Raw genomic sequence first — 15,189 nt, forward strand, 5'->3', positions numbered from 1 at the left:
GACCTTAAGATAATATTATATGCATCTCTTATGAATATATAATACAAGTATCAATAGTAGTTACACCATGCACGATTCTTTTCTTGTAGGTTTGATTGACCCTAATATACTTTTTCTTATCCTCATTCTTTTCTTGAAAATAAACGCTAAAAGTGCAACGTGTTTTCACATCCTATTCTTTTCTTGAAAAGCAATAGAATATTTCATATAAGATAGACACAATTCATTTTGAACTATCCTAACAAAGAGATCATAATTATTTGGTCAGATGCTTTCTTGTGTGGATAATCAGTCCCTTCTATGGTGAAACGAATCATTTACTGTACTATATATGGTTAGGTAGAAGCATTATAAAACCATGCTCTATGTAATAAGCCATTGCAAACAAAAGATACATTTACATTGATATTCACTTGTGGGATAGGGATATGTCTGAGTCAGGTTCAAATAGTAGTAATGTGCAGCAAGGGATGCAGAAGCAGAAGCAGAATCCATTTGAATTCAGTCACGACAAAATCCTGGATGATGTTTACAGAACACATTTTCATTGTCTTGAAAAGTGTGATGTTGCATCTCTTCACACAGTTGCCTCAAATGTTCTCAACCAGTCCATGGATATCACGCATAAGGTCATTGCTAAGGTAACAACATTCTTCCTAAAGCTACTTTCTAATCACATACACAACCTTTTTATCAACCCTTTCTATGTAAAAATGGAATCCGTTAATTCCAATTTAATGAGTTTTACATTTATTCACCTATTAGACTATTGCTTAAAATAGTCTTCTTTTATTTGTCTTAATTTATATAAATGTTATCAAATATAATGCCGGAATAAAATGGGTGTGCTTATTTTCAGAACAATGATTTACCGTGTTTGCTTAACTTGCAATAATTTGGCATGAATTCTTCCAATGTAATACCATCTTTATTTTTATTTTTAATAGCTCCGATCTAGTTAGAAATAATTGAGTTACTAATATTAATATATATATATATATATATATTTTAGATATTATCTGTTTTGGAGTTGGAAGTTTAGACAATTTTAATTTTAAAAGAAACCTAAGAATGTTAAGGGGTGAAGAAATATTAATTAAATTTTTCTTGATATCAAATTCTAAGCAATATGAAATACCACTAGACATACCAAAACAAGCCCCCTATTTGAGGTCTAAGGAGAACGAATGTTCGTCTTCAGAACCACTTTTTCATTTGTCATAGTCGAGGACGAAGGAAACGAGGGTTCATCTTTAAAATCATGTTTTCATGGGCTAATGGAACGAGGATTCGTCTTTGAAATCTCTTTTCGATTAATCCCACTAACGGCGTCAATGTTCCAACCTCAAGTCCGTTGAGATGACATCACTAGGGTCAATCACCACATCTAAGGTATTATTCGCTTTGTAGCTTGAAGTTCTGTCATAGTTTTGTTAATGTTTCGACCTCAAGTCCATTAAGATGACATGACTAGGCTCAATCATCACATCTGAGATATTGTACGCTTTTAAACTCAAAACTCCATCATTTTGTCCTTAAAAAGCTCCTCAGAAGGTTAAAGGAGGAAGGTGTATTAAATTGTCTTCGGTCTTGAATTCTAAGCGACATGAAACGTAACGTAATAAGTTCCCTATTTGAGGGTTAAGGGAATGAGGGCTCGTCTTTCGAACCATATTTCCATCCCCACAGACGATGTCAATGTTCTGACCTCAAGTTCGTAAAGATGGGCATATTAGGATTAATCACTGCATTCAAAATATTAATGTTTTGACCTTAAGTTCGTTAAGATGACATCATTATGATCAATCATCGCATCTGAGGTATTGTCCGCTTTGGAGTTTGAAATTTCATCACGGTTTTGTTCTTAAAAGATGTCTCAAAGGGTTAAGGGAGGAAGGTGTGTATTTAAATTGCCCTTGACCTTGACTCCTAAGCGATGTAGATCTATTAGACGTGCTGGAGCAAGCTCTCCAATCGAGGTCAATGAGGGTTTGTCTTCAAAAGCATTTTTCCATTCCCCCTAGTTGAGGGTTAAGGGAACAATAGTTCGTCTTTAGAATCACTTTTTAATTTTCTTGAAGAATAAAAATTCATTTTTTAAACATTTTTTCAATTCCCACAAACAACACTAATGTTATAACCTCAAGTCCGTTAATATTACATCACTAGAGTCAATCGCTACCACAAAGATATTGTTGCTTTAGAACTCGAAGTTCCGTGACAATTGTCCTTAAAAAAAAAAGATAAGTTCAATTGTTTTTAATCTTAATTTCTAAGCAATTTAAAATTATTATTATTGAAACGTATCAAAACAATATGTATTTTTTCATTTACAATACTAAAATTTAACCATTCTAAAAATGCATTGATTTATATCTATCTAAAAATATGCAAAACTTGGACAATATTAAAAAACTCTTTCAAAGTTTAATTAATTTTTATAATAAGCAAGCGTATATTAATTCTAGTAAATTAGTATTATAATACACTTTGTATTAGTCGAAAAGTATAAAATTTTTATCATATAGATAGTAAGGTACTAAACCTGTATAAAATTGTAGAAAAGTAAAAAATATAAATAAAAAATATCTTTATTTCTCTTTCAGTATTAATATATTATTGGGCATGAAGAAGAAAAAATTCATGATAGAGATAATAACATGACATTACAGATTTTTTTTACCTCAGAAAGATTGACATGATATATTTTAGAGAAAAACAAAGACTAATATTTATGTTGAAATTCTACGTGATGAGAATATTTATGCAAATGGATGCAAACCTTTTCATAAGCCAGTTTTATGGGATTGAGTTAGACTTAAAGTTGTTTGTAATACGATATAATTTCTCTAAAAAAAAGTATTTTATTTATATTTAGAAATGAAGTTGTCTTTAAAGTATATGATTATGTGAACAGGGTGAGCAACTCATGGATAGGTTCAGAGAAGACACGACCACCATAACTTCTCAACAACTTGCTGCCAAACTCAAGCGAATTGCATATCTGGTGATATGAATATCTATATTTGTATACATTCATACTCTTAAAACAAGAAATAAAAAAATTAAATAATAAAAGAAAAAATGTAAAAAAAATCATTAAATAGATTAATTTTATAGAAAAAATAATTAATTACTATATTAATTAAAATAACTATTATTTTAGATACTAAAATAATTATTAATATTTAAAATTGTTTTAAATTTTAAAAATAAATTTTAAATTTGTATCTAATTATTTATCAAAATTTTAATTACAAACTTTAGAATCTAATTAGTTATTAGTTAAAAATTTAGTAGTTAATTAGATTTTAATTTAAAAATTATTTATTAATATAAAAACTACTTTAAAAGCTAATAATTTTTTAATTTTTAAAAAAATATCTAATTTAGTTAATATAATAATTAATTATTATTTTTTAAAATTAATTTTATTTAATATTTTGTTATAGTGGTACATTAATTATTAATTGTAGTTGGAAATCGAAATAAAGTTAATTTACTGGATTAAAAAAATTATAATATATTTTTAAATTTAATTTTACCATATATTTTAATTTGTTTTATATGAATTATTAAGTCAAATGGAATTTCAATTATTAAGTAAAAATTCCTTATTATTAACTTGTATGATATATTTAGGATATTTAATTGGTACAATATGAAAACTAAAAGTATACAACAAAAAAGCAATTAAACCTTTGATATCCTTGTAAAATTTATCTGGTAGAATTAATGAGTTTGTAATTAGATTTTATTAAGTTTTGTGAATGAAAACCTAAAGAAAGTTGTTGGAGATGTAGATGATATGCACACCTCGTGGTGAATATCCAGTGCATTGCACAACCATGTTGATTCTGGAGCAGCTGAAACATTATTCTTGGGATGCAAAAGTGCTGATAGTTGAAGCAGCTTTTGCCCTAGAATATGGAAAATTCTTGTACCTTCTTCCTCTTATAGCACCATGCCAGCAGTTTGAAAGTTCATTTGCAGATTTGCATGGACTTCTAATGGTTCCACAGAACACAAAGCAGCTCATTGACTTCAACAGTGTGGTGAAGAAGGTGATGAAAGTGGTTGAATGCATCACTCAGTGGAAGAAACTTAATAGTGAAGGGCATGACCTAAGGGATGTTCCTACATTGCCTGAAACTCTGCAAGAGATCCCTGTTCTTGTGTACTGGACAATCTTTACCTTTGTCACTTGCACTGGTGAAATCAATCACTTCATTGATAACAAGTAAGCTACACATTTTTACAGAATTATTCATTACAGAAACATGCTACATAATTTTATTATTAATAAGTTAAATATTATGCTATAAACTAAAAACTATTTATATTTAAAATAATTTTATTATTAAAAAAAATTATAAAATAATTTCTAAATTGGTATAAAATATAAGTTTCAAAATTTTAGTTACTAACTATCTTATATTTTTAAATTAGTGACTAATTTATAATTTAGAGTAATTAATAATTAAAATCTTGATAAAAATGGTATATACCAATTTAGAATCTATTTTATAAACTTTTATAACTAATAACAACTACTTTACAGATCAATATTTTTTAATTATAAAATATTATCTAATTTGTTAATAATAATTATTTTTTATTTATAAATTAGTTATTATTTTATTATTTTCTTGAAGTGATAATTAACATTCCTATTAGTTTTATGTTCAACATTTTAATGTGATCCCACCTTTAAAATGGCACTTTTTTTTCTTAATTATAAGAAACAATATTTGTTTATAAGCTTACTCAGGCTAAATTTATTCTATAAGCTTAACTTACTATGAAGTTTTTTTTATTACATATTCTTTATAAACATAATATATGCATCTATTCACACAAAAAAAGGTATATGCATCTATTCACACAAAAAAAGGTATATGCATCTACCTACCACTTAATGCATTTAATACTAAAAGTGTCTTTGGAATAAAATTTGAATTTAACTTATTATAAACTAAAAAAATAAATTAATATTCTTATTTTTTTTTATAAATGAATTATTTGTTTTTTGTATAGAAGATCGGGGTAAGTAGACTGAAAATATAAACTTTATTGTTCTGTTCTAATATTTATCATTCAAACAATAGATGGAACAAAATTTAATGATTTTACTTGTCCTATTTATTAATTGCAAGGTATCAAAGACATGAGTTATGGACAGATTTGGAGAATAAGCTTGACACCATTCTTGGAAAACTTAACGAACTTCTAAAAAAGTGTATCAACGAGATAGGTTAATCATGTGCTTCGTAACTCATTCCCTTTTTCTAATGCAATTTAAAAAGTAGTGAAGATGCTGAATTAAACAAGCAAATTATTAAATAAAATTAATTTTATAGATAAAATAATTAGTTATTATATTAATTAAATTAGATATTATTTTAAAAATTAAAATACTATTTGTATCTAAAATAATTTCTATTATTGATAAACAATTTTTTAAATTAATATCTAATTAACTATTAAGTTTTAACTACAAATTATTTAGATTTTATAATTAATAACTAAAATATTAATTTAAAAACTATTTATTCATAATAGAAATTACTTTAAATATTAATAAATTTTTTTCTATAAAATAATATTTAATTTAATTAATATAATAGTTAATTATTTTTTATTTTATAGTAAAAATTCATTATTTGTTACAAAATGTTATGTGTGGTGATTGCAGAAAGAATAGAGGACTTTACCAGGCGTAAGAATATTGTGACTCATGGTAGAGATATTGTAAAGGTTTTGAAAGCACTCATCATTTGTGGAGATAACAGGGATTTAAGACAGAGTGTCTATTATGTTGGCCACACTGAAGAACAGGTACTCACTATTGCATTCCTTCAATGTTCTATCTTCTATAATAAGACACTTTTTTTTATCGATAATTTAAAAAATAAATAAATGAAAGTATTTGAGGGATATATACTTTCATTCTATTAAAAGAAAAGTATCACATCAGGTACTTAACCACTATTGTAAAGTAAAACTAATCAATATATAATTTGTTTTAGGAAATAAAAAGCAAAGACTAAAAATGGTTAAAATATATTCTTAGAATGTGTCTTGAATTTAACTATTCTCTATTACATGAAAATGTTGATTTAGCATTATTTTGTTAATTTTGTTTCTGAATCAAATATATTATCTATTAAGAAAAAAATAATACAATCTCTTAGTTGGTAGATTACTTTTTTTTAGTGTAAATTTGTTGGCTTAAAAAATAAGTTGGATTAAATTTAGTGGGTTCAATTCAAAATAAATTGGATTAGATTTTGTTTTTGTTCATACCTAATTCAACTTAATTTGATCTAATCCGGCTGGGTAATGTATGTGATTTTCAAAATAATAAATTATAGTTTTTTAATAAAAAAAAATCTAAAAGGCCTTTAAGAAACATTTTAAAAATAAAAATTTTAACAAAGCAAAAAGTTTAAAAATTTGTGATCCTACTTAATTCAATAAGATTGTGTTAGATTGAATCTATTAAAAGAATGTAGAAACTCAAGAGAATTTAACCTAAAACTGTTTTTTTAAGTGTCTTAGATAATGAGTTAAAATAATTCATCTTCTTTCAAATTTATTGATTATTCATTTTATAAAATAAGGTTTACATCGACTTATATTATGAAATATCTTTATTTTTAATCGATGTAAAATTTTTAATAATATTTAATATTTAAATAAAGTATAATATTTAAACAAAGTATAGAAAACTTGTATACTATCCATATATTTGATATTCTAATGAAAGCCTTGGTGAGATTAATGTATCTAATCTTAACAGGTTAAAGTGGAAGAGTTTAAAAAGAAGTATGTTTTATTATTCATTTCGGGTCTTGAAAATATTAAAGAGGATATTAAAGTTTTAAACTCAATAAACGAGAAGTTGAAGGAATCAAGAGAAGTGGAAAACCATCGAAGTGAAGACTTCAAGATTTTGTGGATCCCTATTGTGGATGAATGGAATGAAGAACGTAGAAAAAAATTAGAAAATAATTTACGGGATACTAAGTTTGAATGGTACGTGGTTAAATATTTCAATTGTGAAACAAGCCTCAAGTTAATTAAAGAGGTGTTCAATTACGAGGGAAAACATATTATTCCATTAATAAATCCTCAAGGTAAGGTTGAAAACATTGATGCAAAGCAAATTATATCTCAGTGGGGCATCGATGGGTTTCCCTTTAGAACTTCTGATCAATCTCGACTTAGTCAACAATGGAAGTGGTTTTGGTCTGAAATCACCAAATTCAACCCGGCGATAGAGCACTTGGTAAGTACTATGTTCTTAAATTATTGCAATTCCTATTTCATATTCACCCTTTTTAAACATATATTACAATAATTTAATTTTAAAGACAAAAAATAATTAGTTATTATATTAACTAAATTAAATATTATTTTATAACTAAAATAATTTTTATTATTAATAAAATTTATAAACTAGTTTTTAAATTAGTATCTAATAATTAACTACTAAAGTTTTAGCCACCAATTTTAGAATATAAAGTAGTTGATAGCTAGAATATTGGTAGCTAATTAGATACTAATTTAGAAAATATTTATCAATAATAAAAACAATTTTAGATTTTTTTTTATCAGCAAATAATGAATAAAATAAAATGAGACACTTCAAGGGTGTCTCAACCCTTATACAAACCACCCAAAACAAGTTTCCTACCACCCACCAACACAGGATCCAAAAAACATTACACTACAAACCAACAATGATAAACCAGTTTAAGGTATAGGAACCCAACAAATACAGTTACATCATCCCACCAAGAGATCGCACTCTCAATGTAGGACATGCAACCAACAACTGAACAGGATCTTTGCCTGCAGACAGAGGTGCCAAACCAGGTGCCAAAACTCAACAAACCGATCCTACAAGGAGGATAAGTATGCCACAAACCACTAAATAGATCACACCCTTAGTACAGGACACAACATCCAACAACAACACAATGTCTTTGCAGCAGGCTGAGGAACACCAACAAACTCATACATAGACCAAAGAAAACCTTCCAAACCTGCAAGAATCAGTCATAGCCAAATAGATCTGCACACAATACAGACACCTTCCAAACCAATAATTTTTTTAGTCTATAAAATAATATCTAATTTAATCAATATAATAACTAATTATTTTTTATCTTTAAAATTATTTTCTGTTTAATAATTTTATTGTAGTGTCATATTTTCTCTCTGCAAATCTATAATGACATATATAATATGCAAAAAAATCAGAGTGAAGAAGAGGATTGTTTTCTCTTCATCTATGGAGGCTCTGACACTAAGTGGGTGGAAGAATTCACTACAGCCATGGAGTCACTGAGGAAGGAGGTTGAGAACACAAACTTGGACTCAAACATCGTAATAGAATCATACCAACTAGATAGCAAAGTTGTTACACGCTTTTGGATTGCCATTGATAGCTTGCTTACAAGAAGGAAACAAGTGAAGGGTGGTGAAAGGGTGAAAGAGTTTGCAACAAATGAAACAATAAAGAGATTGTTGTTCCTCAAACAAGATCCTAAGGGGTGGGGGATTCTAAGTAAAGGGAAAAATGTGAGGCTTCTAGGTCATGGTGAGGCCATGTGTCGCACAGTCAAAGAATTTGAGACATGGCGTGACAAATTACATGAATTGAGCTTTGATGTGGCTTTCACAGATCACTACAAGGGAATCAAGGATAAAGATGGTTCTAAAAAATGTGAAGAAAATGTAATTTGTTATGGTCACCCAACGGATATAGTGGAACGTATAACATGCCCAAAAAAGGATTGTCGACGTCCAATGAAGGTAACTTCTGTTAATTACAAATGTTGTCATCAACAAGGACAATAAGGATAAATATTTCCTCATAAACCATTCTAGCTTCCATGCATGTTTGCTTCACCTTTGTGTACATAAACAATTGTAAATAATAATGATTTCCAACTTTTTTTTATATTTCTCATGTGAATTGATAAGAATAAAATAATTTGTTTGAAAAATAATTATTTCATCAGGTCGTAAAATTATTATAAAATAGAACAAATACAAATAAAAGAGAACAGAGATAAACAAAAAAAGTAAAAGAAAGGCAAAGGATATGAGAATAAATATCTTTCAAAACAAATAGTCTGAATATATACAAGCAGTCACTAGTGCAGAAAGGCAAAACGAATGCGACTATTCTACATTTATAAGGGTGGCTATATAGCCGCACTTGATCAACACGCATTATTAAATCGGAGATTTACAAGTGCGGCTATTTAGCCGCATTCGTAAATGCGATTTATAAATGTGGCTATGGGAAATAGCCGCATTCTTAATTAGTTATTTAAAAAAAATTAAAACCCTAAACCCTAAGGCAATAATAGCGATGGCAGCAACAACAACAGAGCAAATACGACATAACAATAACTTAAACAACAGGCAATGAAGCAGTGGTGACCTTCGTCAATACAAGAAAACAAATAGATAAGAGAAACGAAAAAATATATATAAACCAATGGTGAAGAAGAAAGAGAACTCGAAACGAACTTACAATGGCACAAAAAAGACAATGAAGGCTCGTAGAAAACGAAAGGAAGCACAAGAGCAGAAACAAAAGAGAAATGAAGCGTCAGAGAACCCTTCGCCAATGCAAGAAAATAAACAAACAAGTGAAACAAAAACAATTTATAAACCATTGGTGAAGAAGAAAGAGAGTGAATTGAAACGAACTTACAATGGTACGAGAACACAATGAAACTCGCAGAAGAAGAGAGGAACACCAGAGCAGAAACAAAGAGAAAATGCGAAGCGCCAAAAAGAAAGAAAGTATGAAAGCGTAAGTGGCGTGCTTCAAAATTAGGGTAAAAAATGATTTAAGAATGCGGCTATTAGTAATAGCCGCATTCTTAAATCATGTGCTTTGATTTAAGAATGCGGCTATTTAAATAGCCACATTCATAAATCATGCACTTTGATTTAAGAATGTGGCTATTTAAATAGTTGCATTCGTAAATCATGTGTTTTGATTTCAGAATGCGGCTATTACAAATAGCCGCATTCGTAAATGAAATTAATTTAAAAAATGCCACCGCGTTTTGAATGACAACGGCTAACCCTAAAACCGCATTAAATAAATAGTCGTTGTTTATTCATTTTGTGCTAGTGAGTACACTCATTCTAGGTCTAGTTAAAGAGAGAAATAATCAATCAATAAATACTAGAATCATAACAGACAAAGACAAAATAAAGGTTATTCACCTCTATAAAGAGAAACAGTTAAAAATTAGAAAAGACACAATTAATATTAGCATCCTTCTATAACTCTTGTATCCATATCCTTTAATACCCCTCCACAAGCTGGGGAGCAAATATTGATGAGACCTAGTTTGGAACAGATACTCTTGAAAGATTGAGGACTTAAAGCTTTGGTATAAATGTCATCCAGTTGCTTTGTGGTGGAAATTGGAAACAAATGGATGAGACCCTTCTTTAATTTTTCCCTAACAACATGACAATCTATTTCTATATGTTTTGTACGCTCGTAAAACACTGGATTTGCTGCAATGTATCTTGCTTAGTCATTGTCACAATATAAAAGAGATGGTTGCTCAAAAGGAAATTTGAAATCTTGAAGAAGATAAGTTAGCCATTGAATTTCACATGTAACAGTGGTCATTCCCTGTATTCAGCTTCATAAGAACTCTTTGATATTGTTCATTGCTTCTTTGATTTCCAGGATATGAGAGAATCTCAAGATACACACTAAAACCAGTCACTGATTGTCTTGAATCACTGTAGGTGCCCCCAATCACTATCACAAAAGGCTTTGAGATGAGCAAAAGTGTTGGAAGAGAAAAATAAACCAAGACTTGGAGTTCCTTTAATATATATGAGAATTCTAATTGTTGCAGTATAATGAGCAATTGTAGGCTTTGTAAGAAACTGAGAAAGTTATTGCACAAAAAATGTTATGTCAGGTGGGTATTAGTGAGATACACAAGCCTTCCAATCAATCTTCTGAAGGCTTGAATATCTGTGAAAGGAACACTTTCATTAGAAGATAATTTTTCATGATTATCAATAAGAGTGAGTGCAGGTTTGCAAGCTAAAGACATGCATCTTTTAACAATTTCAATGCAGATTTCCTTTGATTCAACATTATTCCCTTCTTACTTCTTGCTACTTCTAAACCAAGAAAATATTGTAAATCCCCAAGATCCTTAATCTTGAATGTCTGATTCAAGGCTTGTTTAATTCGAGAAATCTCTTCTTTATCATTTCCTGCCAATATTATATCATCCACATACACCAATAATGTTGTAAAAGATCCTTCAGAAGAATTAATGAACAAGGAATGATCATTCATAGATTGAGTATATCCCATAGAAAGCAAAAAGCATGAAAGTTTGGCAAACCACTCTCTCATGGCTTGCTTAAGACCATATAAAGCCTTTTTTAGTTTATAAACTTTTCCTGATGGAATAGAAGTCAATCCAGGAGGAACAACCATGTATACATCTTCTTTCAAATCACCATGTAAAAAGACATTGTTTATGTCTAATTGTTTCAATTCCCAATTATAGATAGAAGCTAGAGAAAGAAGTAACCTTATGGTGGTTATTTTTGCTACTGGAGAGAAAGTATCAAGGTAGCCAATGCCTTTTGTTTGTGTGTATCCCTTTGCCATTAACCTTGCTTTATACCTTCCAATTGTCCCATCAGCCTTATATTTTATTGTGAATACCCATTTGCAACTTATGGCAGCTTTGTCCTTAGGTAGAAGAGCAGTCTCCCAAGTTTGATTGGATTCTAAAGCAGATATCTCACATTGTATAACTTTTCTCCAACAGTCATGTTTCACAGCTTCAGAATAAGTGTTTGGCTCAACATGCGAAGAAAGAGACATAACAAAATATGTGTAAGAAGGTGATAAATTGTTATAAGACAAAACAAAATTCAAAGGATATTTAACTCTTGAAGATGTATTGGAAACATTAAGATTACAATGATAATCCTTTAAATACTCAAGTGGTCTTTTTATTCTTGTACTCATTCGGATAGATTGATTTGATTCAGAATTTTGTTTTATGTCATGATTTTCTTTGAGATTTTGGTCTTATGGGAACAAACTGTTAGAATATATGGCCTTAAACAAGAGGGGGCTGAATTGTTTATAAGAGATTTTCGCAAACTTTGAAGGTATAATGAAATTCAATGCCGAATTACAGAGAAAAGAATCAAGGAAACAAATACCCAAAACTGTTTTAAGATGTTATCAGAAAAACAATTGGTTGTTTTGTCGAAACAATCGGTTGTTTTGTCAAAACAATCGGTTCTTTTGTCGAAACAATCGGTTGTTTTGTCAAAACAATCGGTTATCAGCAGTTAATAAAAACAACTTAAAACAGATATATGAGATCAGGGAAAGAGAGAATCACACAAACAGATTTATACTGGTTCACTCTTACACCAAGAGCTACATCCAGTCCCCATAAACCACTGGGTAAACCACTATGCAATCAAAACCGGATTACAAACATCACACACCAAAGTAGTGACCTTGAACCCCTCAAGAAACACAATACCTTTGGCAAACCACACCAAGAATGTTGATCTTGAACACCTCAAGAACACACAACACTCCTTGGCAACACAACTACAAAAATTAAGTAATCAAGGAAGAAGGGAATAAAATACACCTGGGTATTACAAAGCTTAAATTTCAGAATTACAACCCAATCTTATTCCACACACTTAAGAATGATCCAAAGCTCTTTCAAATCTTGGAAAAACTGTTTTGATAAACTCTTTCTCTTACTCCAAGATTAGGAGCGTAAAACCACCTTTATATAAACCAACCAAGTGGTCAAAAACATTTAATAAAGGAGCCAAGTTAGTTAGGATCATTTAAAACATATTAAAACCACTTAACAAAATTCTGTTAAGGTTTTCAGAAAAACAATCGATTGTTTTGTCGAAACAATCGGTTGAATTGACTTGACAACAAAGTCAAGCTTTTCAAAACCTGCTAAGGTAAAACAACATGTTGTTTCAAAAAACAACCTGTTGAAATTTCAATAGCATTTTAGAAAACTTATCTTTTCAAAAGGTTAAAGATTCAAATGAACTTGGATCATCTTAAGGAGCGAGTTAACAAGTTCCAAACAGCTAGACAACACGCACACACCCAGCAGCAAGGTCTTCAAGCTTTCCTTTTGGATTTGGAGACATCAAAGCATCTTGTTCAACAATCTCCCCCTATTTGATGAAGACAAATCTCTTATTTGTTTGTGTTGTTGTTTTTTGAACTTGAAAGGTCTTGCAAAACAGAATTCGTGCATATACAAAGCAAGTATACCAGCAGGATACCAAGGCACACAAAACCAATTTTCTACATAAGCCTTTAAGCAGAAAAATCAGTCAAATAGCCATAAAAACCAATGCAATAATGAGACTTGTGTGCAGCAGAACTATGGTGAATAAGAGCATGGCAGCAATAGAATTTAAACCATGATAAAACCAGATAACACCAGAGTGTAGCAGCACCAATACAACACATAAAACCACACCATTCTCCCCCTATTTGTCTTCTCAAATAGAATGAAAGAAGGGATAGAAACAGGATTAAGAAAAACCATAATACCAGTATGTGTAGCAACACCATTGCAACAACAAACCTGGGATACCATATCAAAATTGCAGCAAAAATCTATAGTGTATCAGAGTTGTGACAGCAGCAGAATCAAAGTACCATAGACCCTAGAAATTTCAGCAAGGAGACCACTGTTTCACCCCCTACCTTTTCTTCATCCAGCAGTTCAAGTTGGTCAAATGATTGCTCAAGAGGTGGATTTGGTAGAAATATTCTTTCTTCTGTTAAGAGAAAACCTTCAAGACGTTCCAAAGATACATTCACAAATATTCATCAACCCCATGACCACCAATGTGGTTGTCATTCATAAAAAGCTTTGAATTTCAAGGAAAACAAAGAATACATCTCTTTATGATCTAATTCAGAGGCACAGAGAATGCATATTTAACTCATAATGGGTTATGAAAGAAAAGGAACAGCTGTAATCATGCATAAGAAATCATAACAACTTTATTCAAATGTGCCAGAGGTAAAACAATCGGTTGTTTTGTGCAAACAACCGATTGTTTTTTTGAGACAGCAAGAAAATGTTATTTTTCAAAGCAAATCATCTTTCAAAGTGATGAGAAATGCATAATGAAATACATTCATACCTTTGCATTACCTCAACATGTTTAGAAGTTCATTTGGTCTTATGAAGCCAAAATCATAGGATGAACATATACAACTTACTTTACATAGGTCATCAAGTTTGACTTGTCAAGAATTTGAGTAAGGTGTATGCTCTAGAACCCATAAGCATCACTTTGATTATTCTTCATCATAGCACCTGTACTTGAAAGGTCCTGCAACACAGAATTGATGCATATATAAACCAAGTATAGCAGCAAGATAACAAGACACACACAAACTGGTTTTCTGCATATACAACATTAGTAGAAAAACCATAAAAAGTGAAGTGTTCAAGAGCTTTCAAGTGCAGAATAGCAACAACATACTGCACAAATTTAAAGCTAACTATACAACCAAATCAAGCATAAAATTCTCCCCCTATTTGATCTACAAATAGACAATGAGAAGGGTTGTACAAAGCATAAATCAGAATGATAACACAGTAGTTTGGCAGTACAAACAATTTTGACATTTCAAGAATAGAACATGTCAAAGAGCTTTCAAGAAAACAAGTGGATATAATATTTTATTATTATACTCTGAGGCACACTCAATCTATATTTGTCCAAAAGCAAGATTTGAAAAAGAGGAATGGTTTAATCATGCATAAGAAAACTTGGCAGCATAATACAAAGGTGTCAGAGAAAAAACAATCGGTTGTTTCGAAAAAACAATCGGTTGTTTCGAAAAAACAATCGGTTGTTTTACTGTGACAGCAAAAAGAACATTTTTCATAACCAAAAAATACCTTTTAAATTGATGAAAATGCAGTATGCAATTTGTTCATACCTTTGCACAGAGAACCCCAATAGATTCACTCAAAAAGAAGACTTTGAGATGTCCATATGGTCACAAGGCACACTTACTTAAATTGAGAAATGAAAACACACATACTCTTTTTGAAGTTTCTTTTGATCAACACT

At 30.0% G+C, this 15,189-nt stretch overlaps 1 protein-coding gene across 1 annotated transcript; it reads left to right on the forward strand.

The window, feature by feature from the left end:
* Positions 1–346: 346 nt before the first annotated feature.
* On the forward strand, positions 347–8,971 carry LOC137816934 (protein SIEVE ELEMENT OCCLUSION B). Its single transcript, XM_068620109.2, has 7 exons — positions 347–641; positions 2,918–3,007; positions 3,804–4,240; positions 5,157–5,254; positions 5,696–5,838; positions 6,803–7,291; positions 8,269–8,971. The coding sequence occupies exons 1-7, from the start codon at positions 429–431 to the stop codon at positions 8,866–8,868; spliced, it is 2,070 nt and encodes a 689-aa protein (XP_068476210.2). The 5' UTR covers positions 347–428; the 3' UTR covers positions 8,869–8,971.
* Positions 8,972–15,189: the final 6,218 nt, after the last annotated feature.

The sequence above is a fragment of the Phaseolus vulgaris genome, chromosome 6 (assembly GCF_051622355.1).
Source record: "Phaseolus vulgaris cultivar YP4 chromosome 6, ASM5162235v1, whole genome shotgun sequence".
Lineage (NCBI taxonomy): Eukaryota > Viridiplantae > Streptophyta > Magnoliopsida > Fabales > Fabaceae > Phaseolus > Phaseolus vulgaris.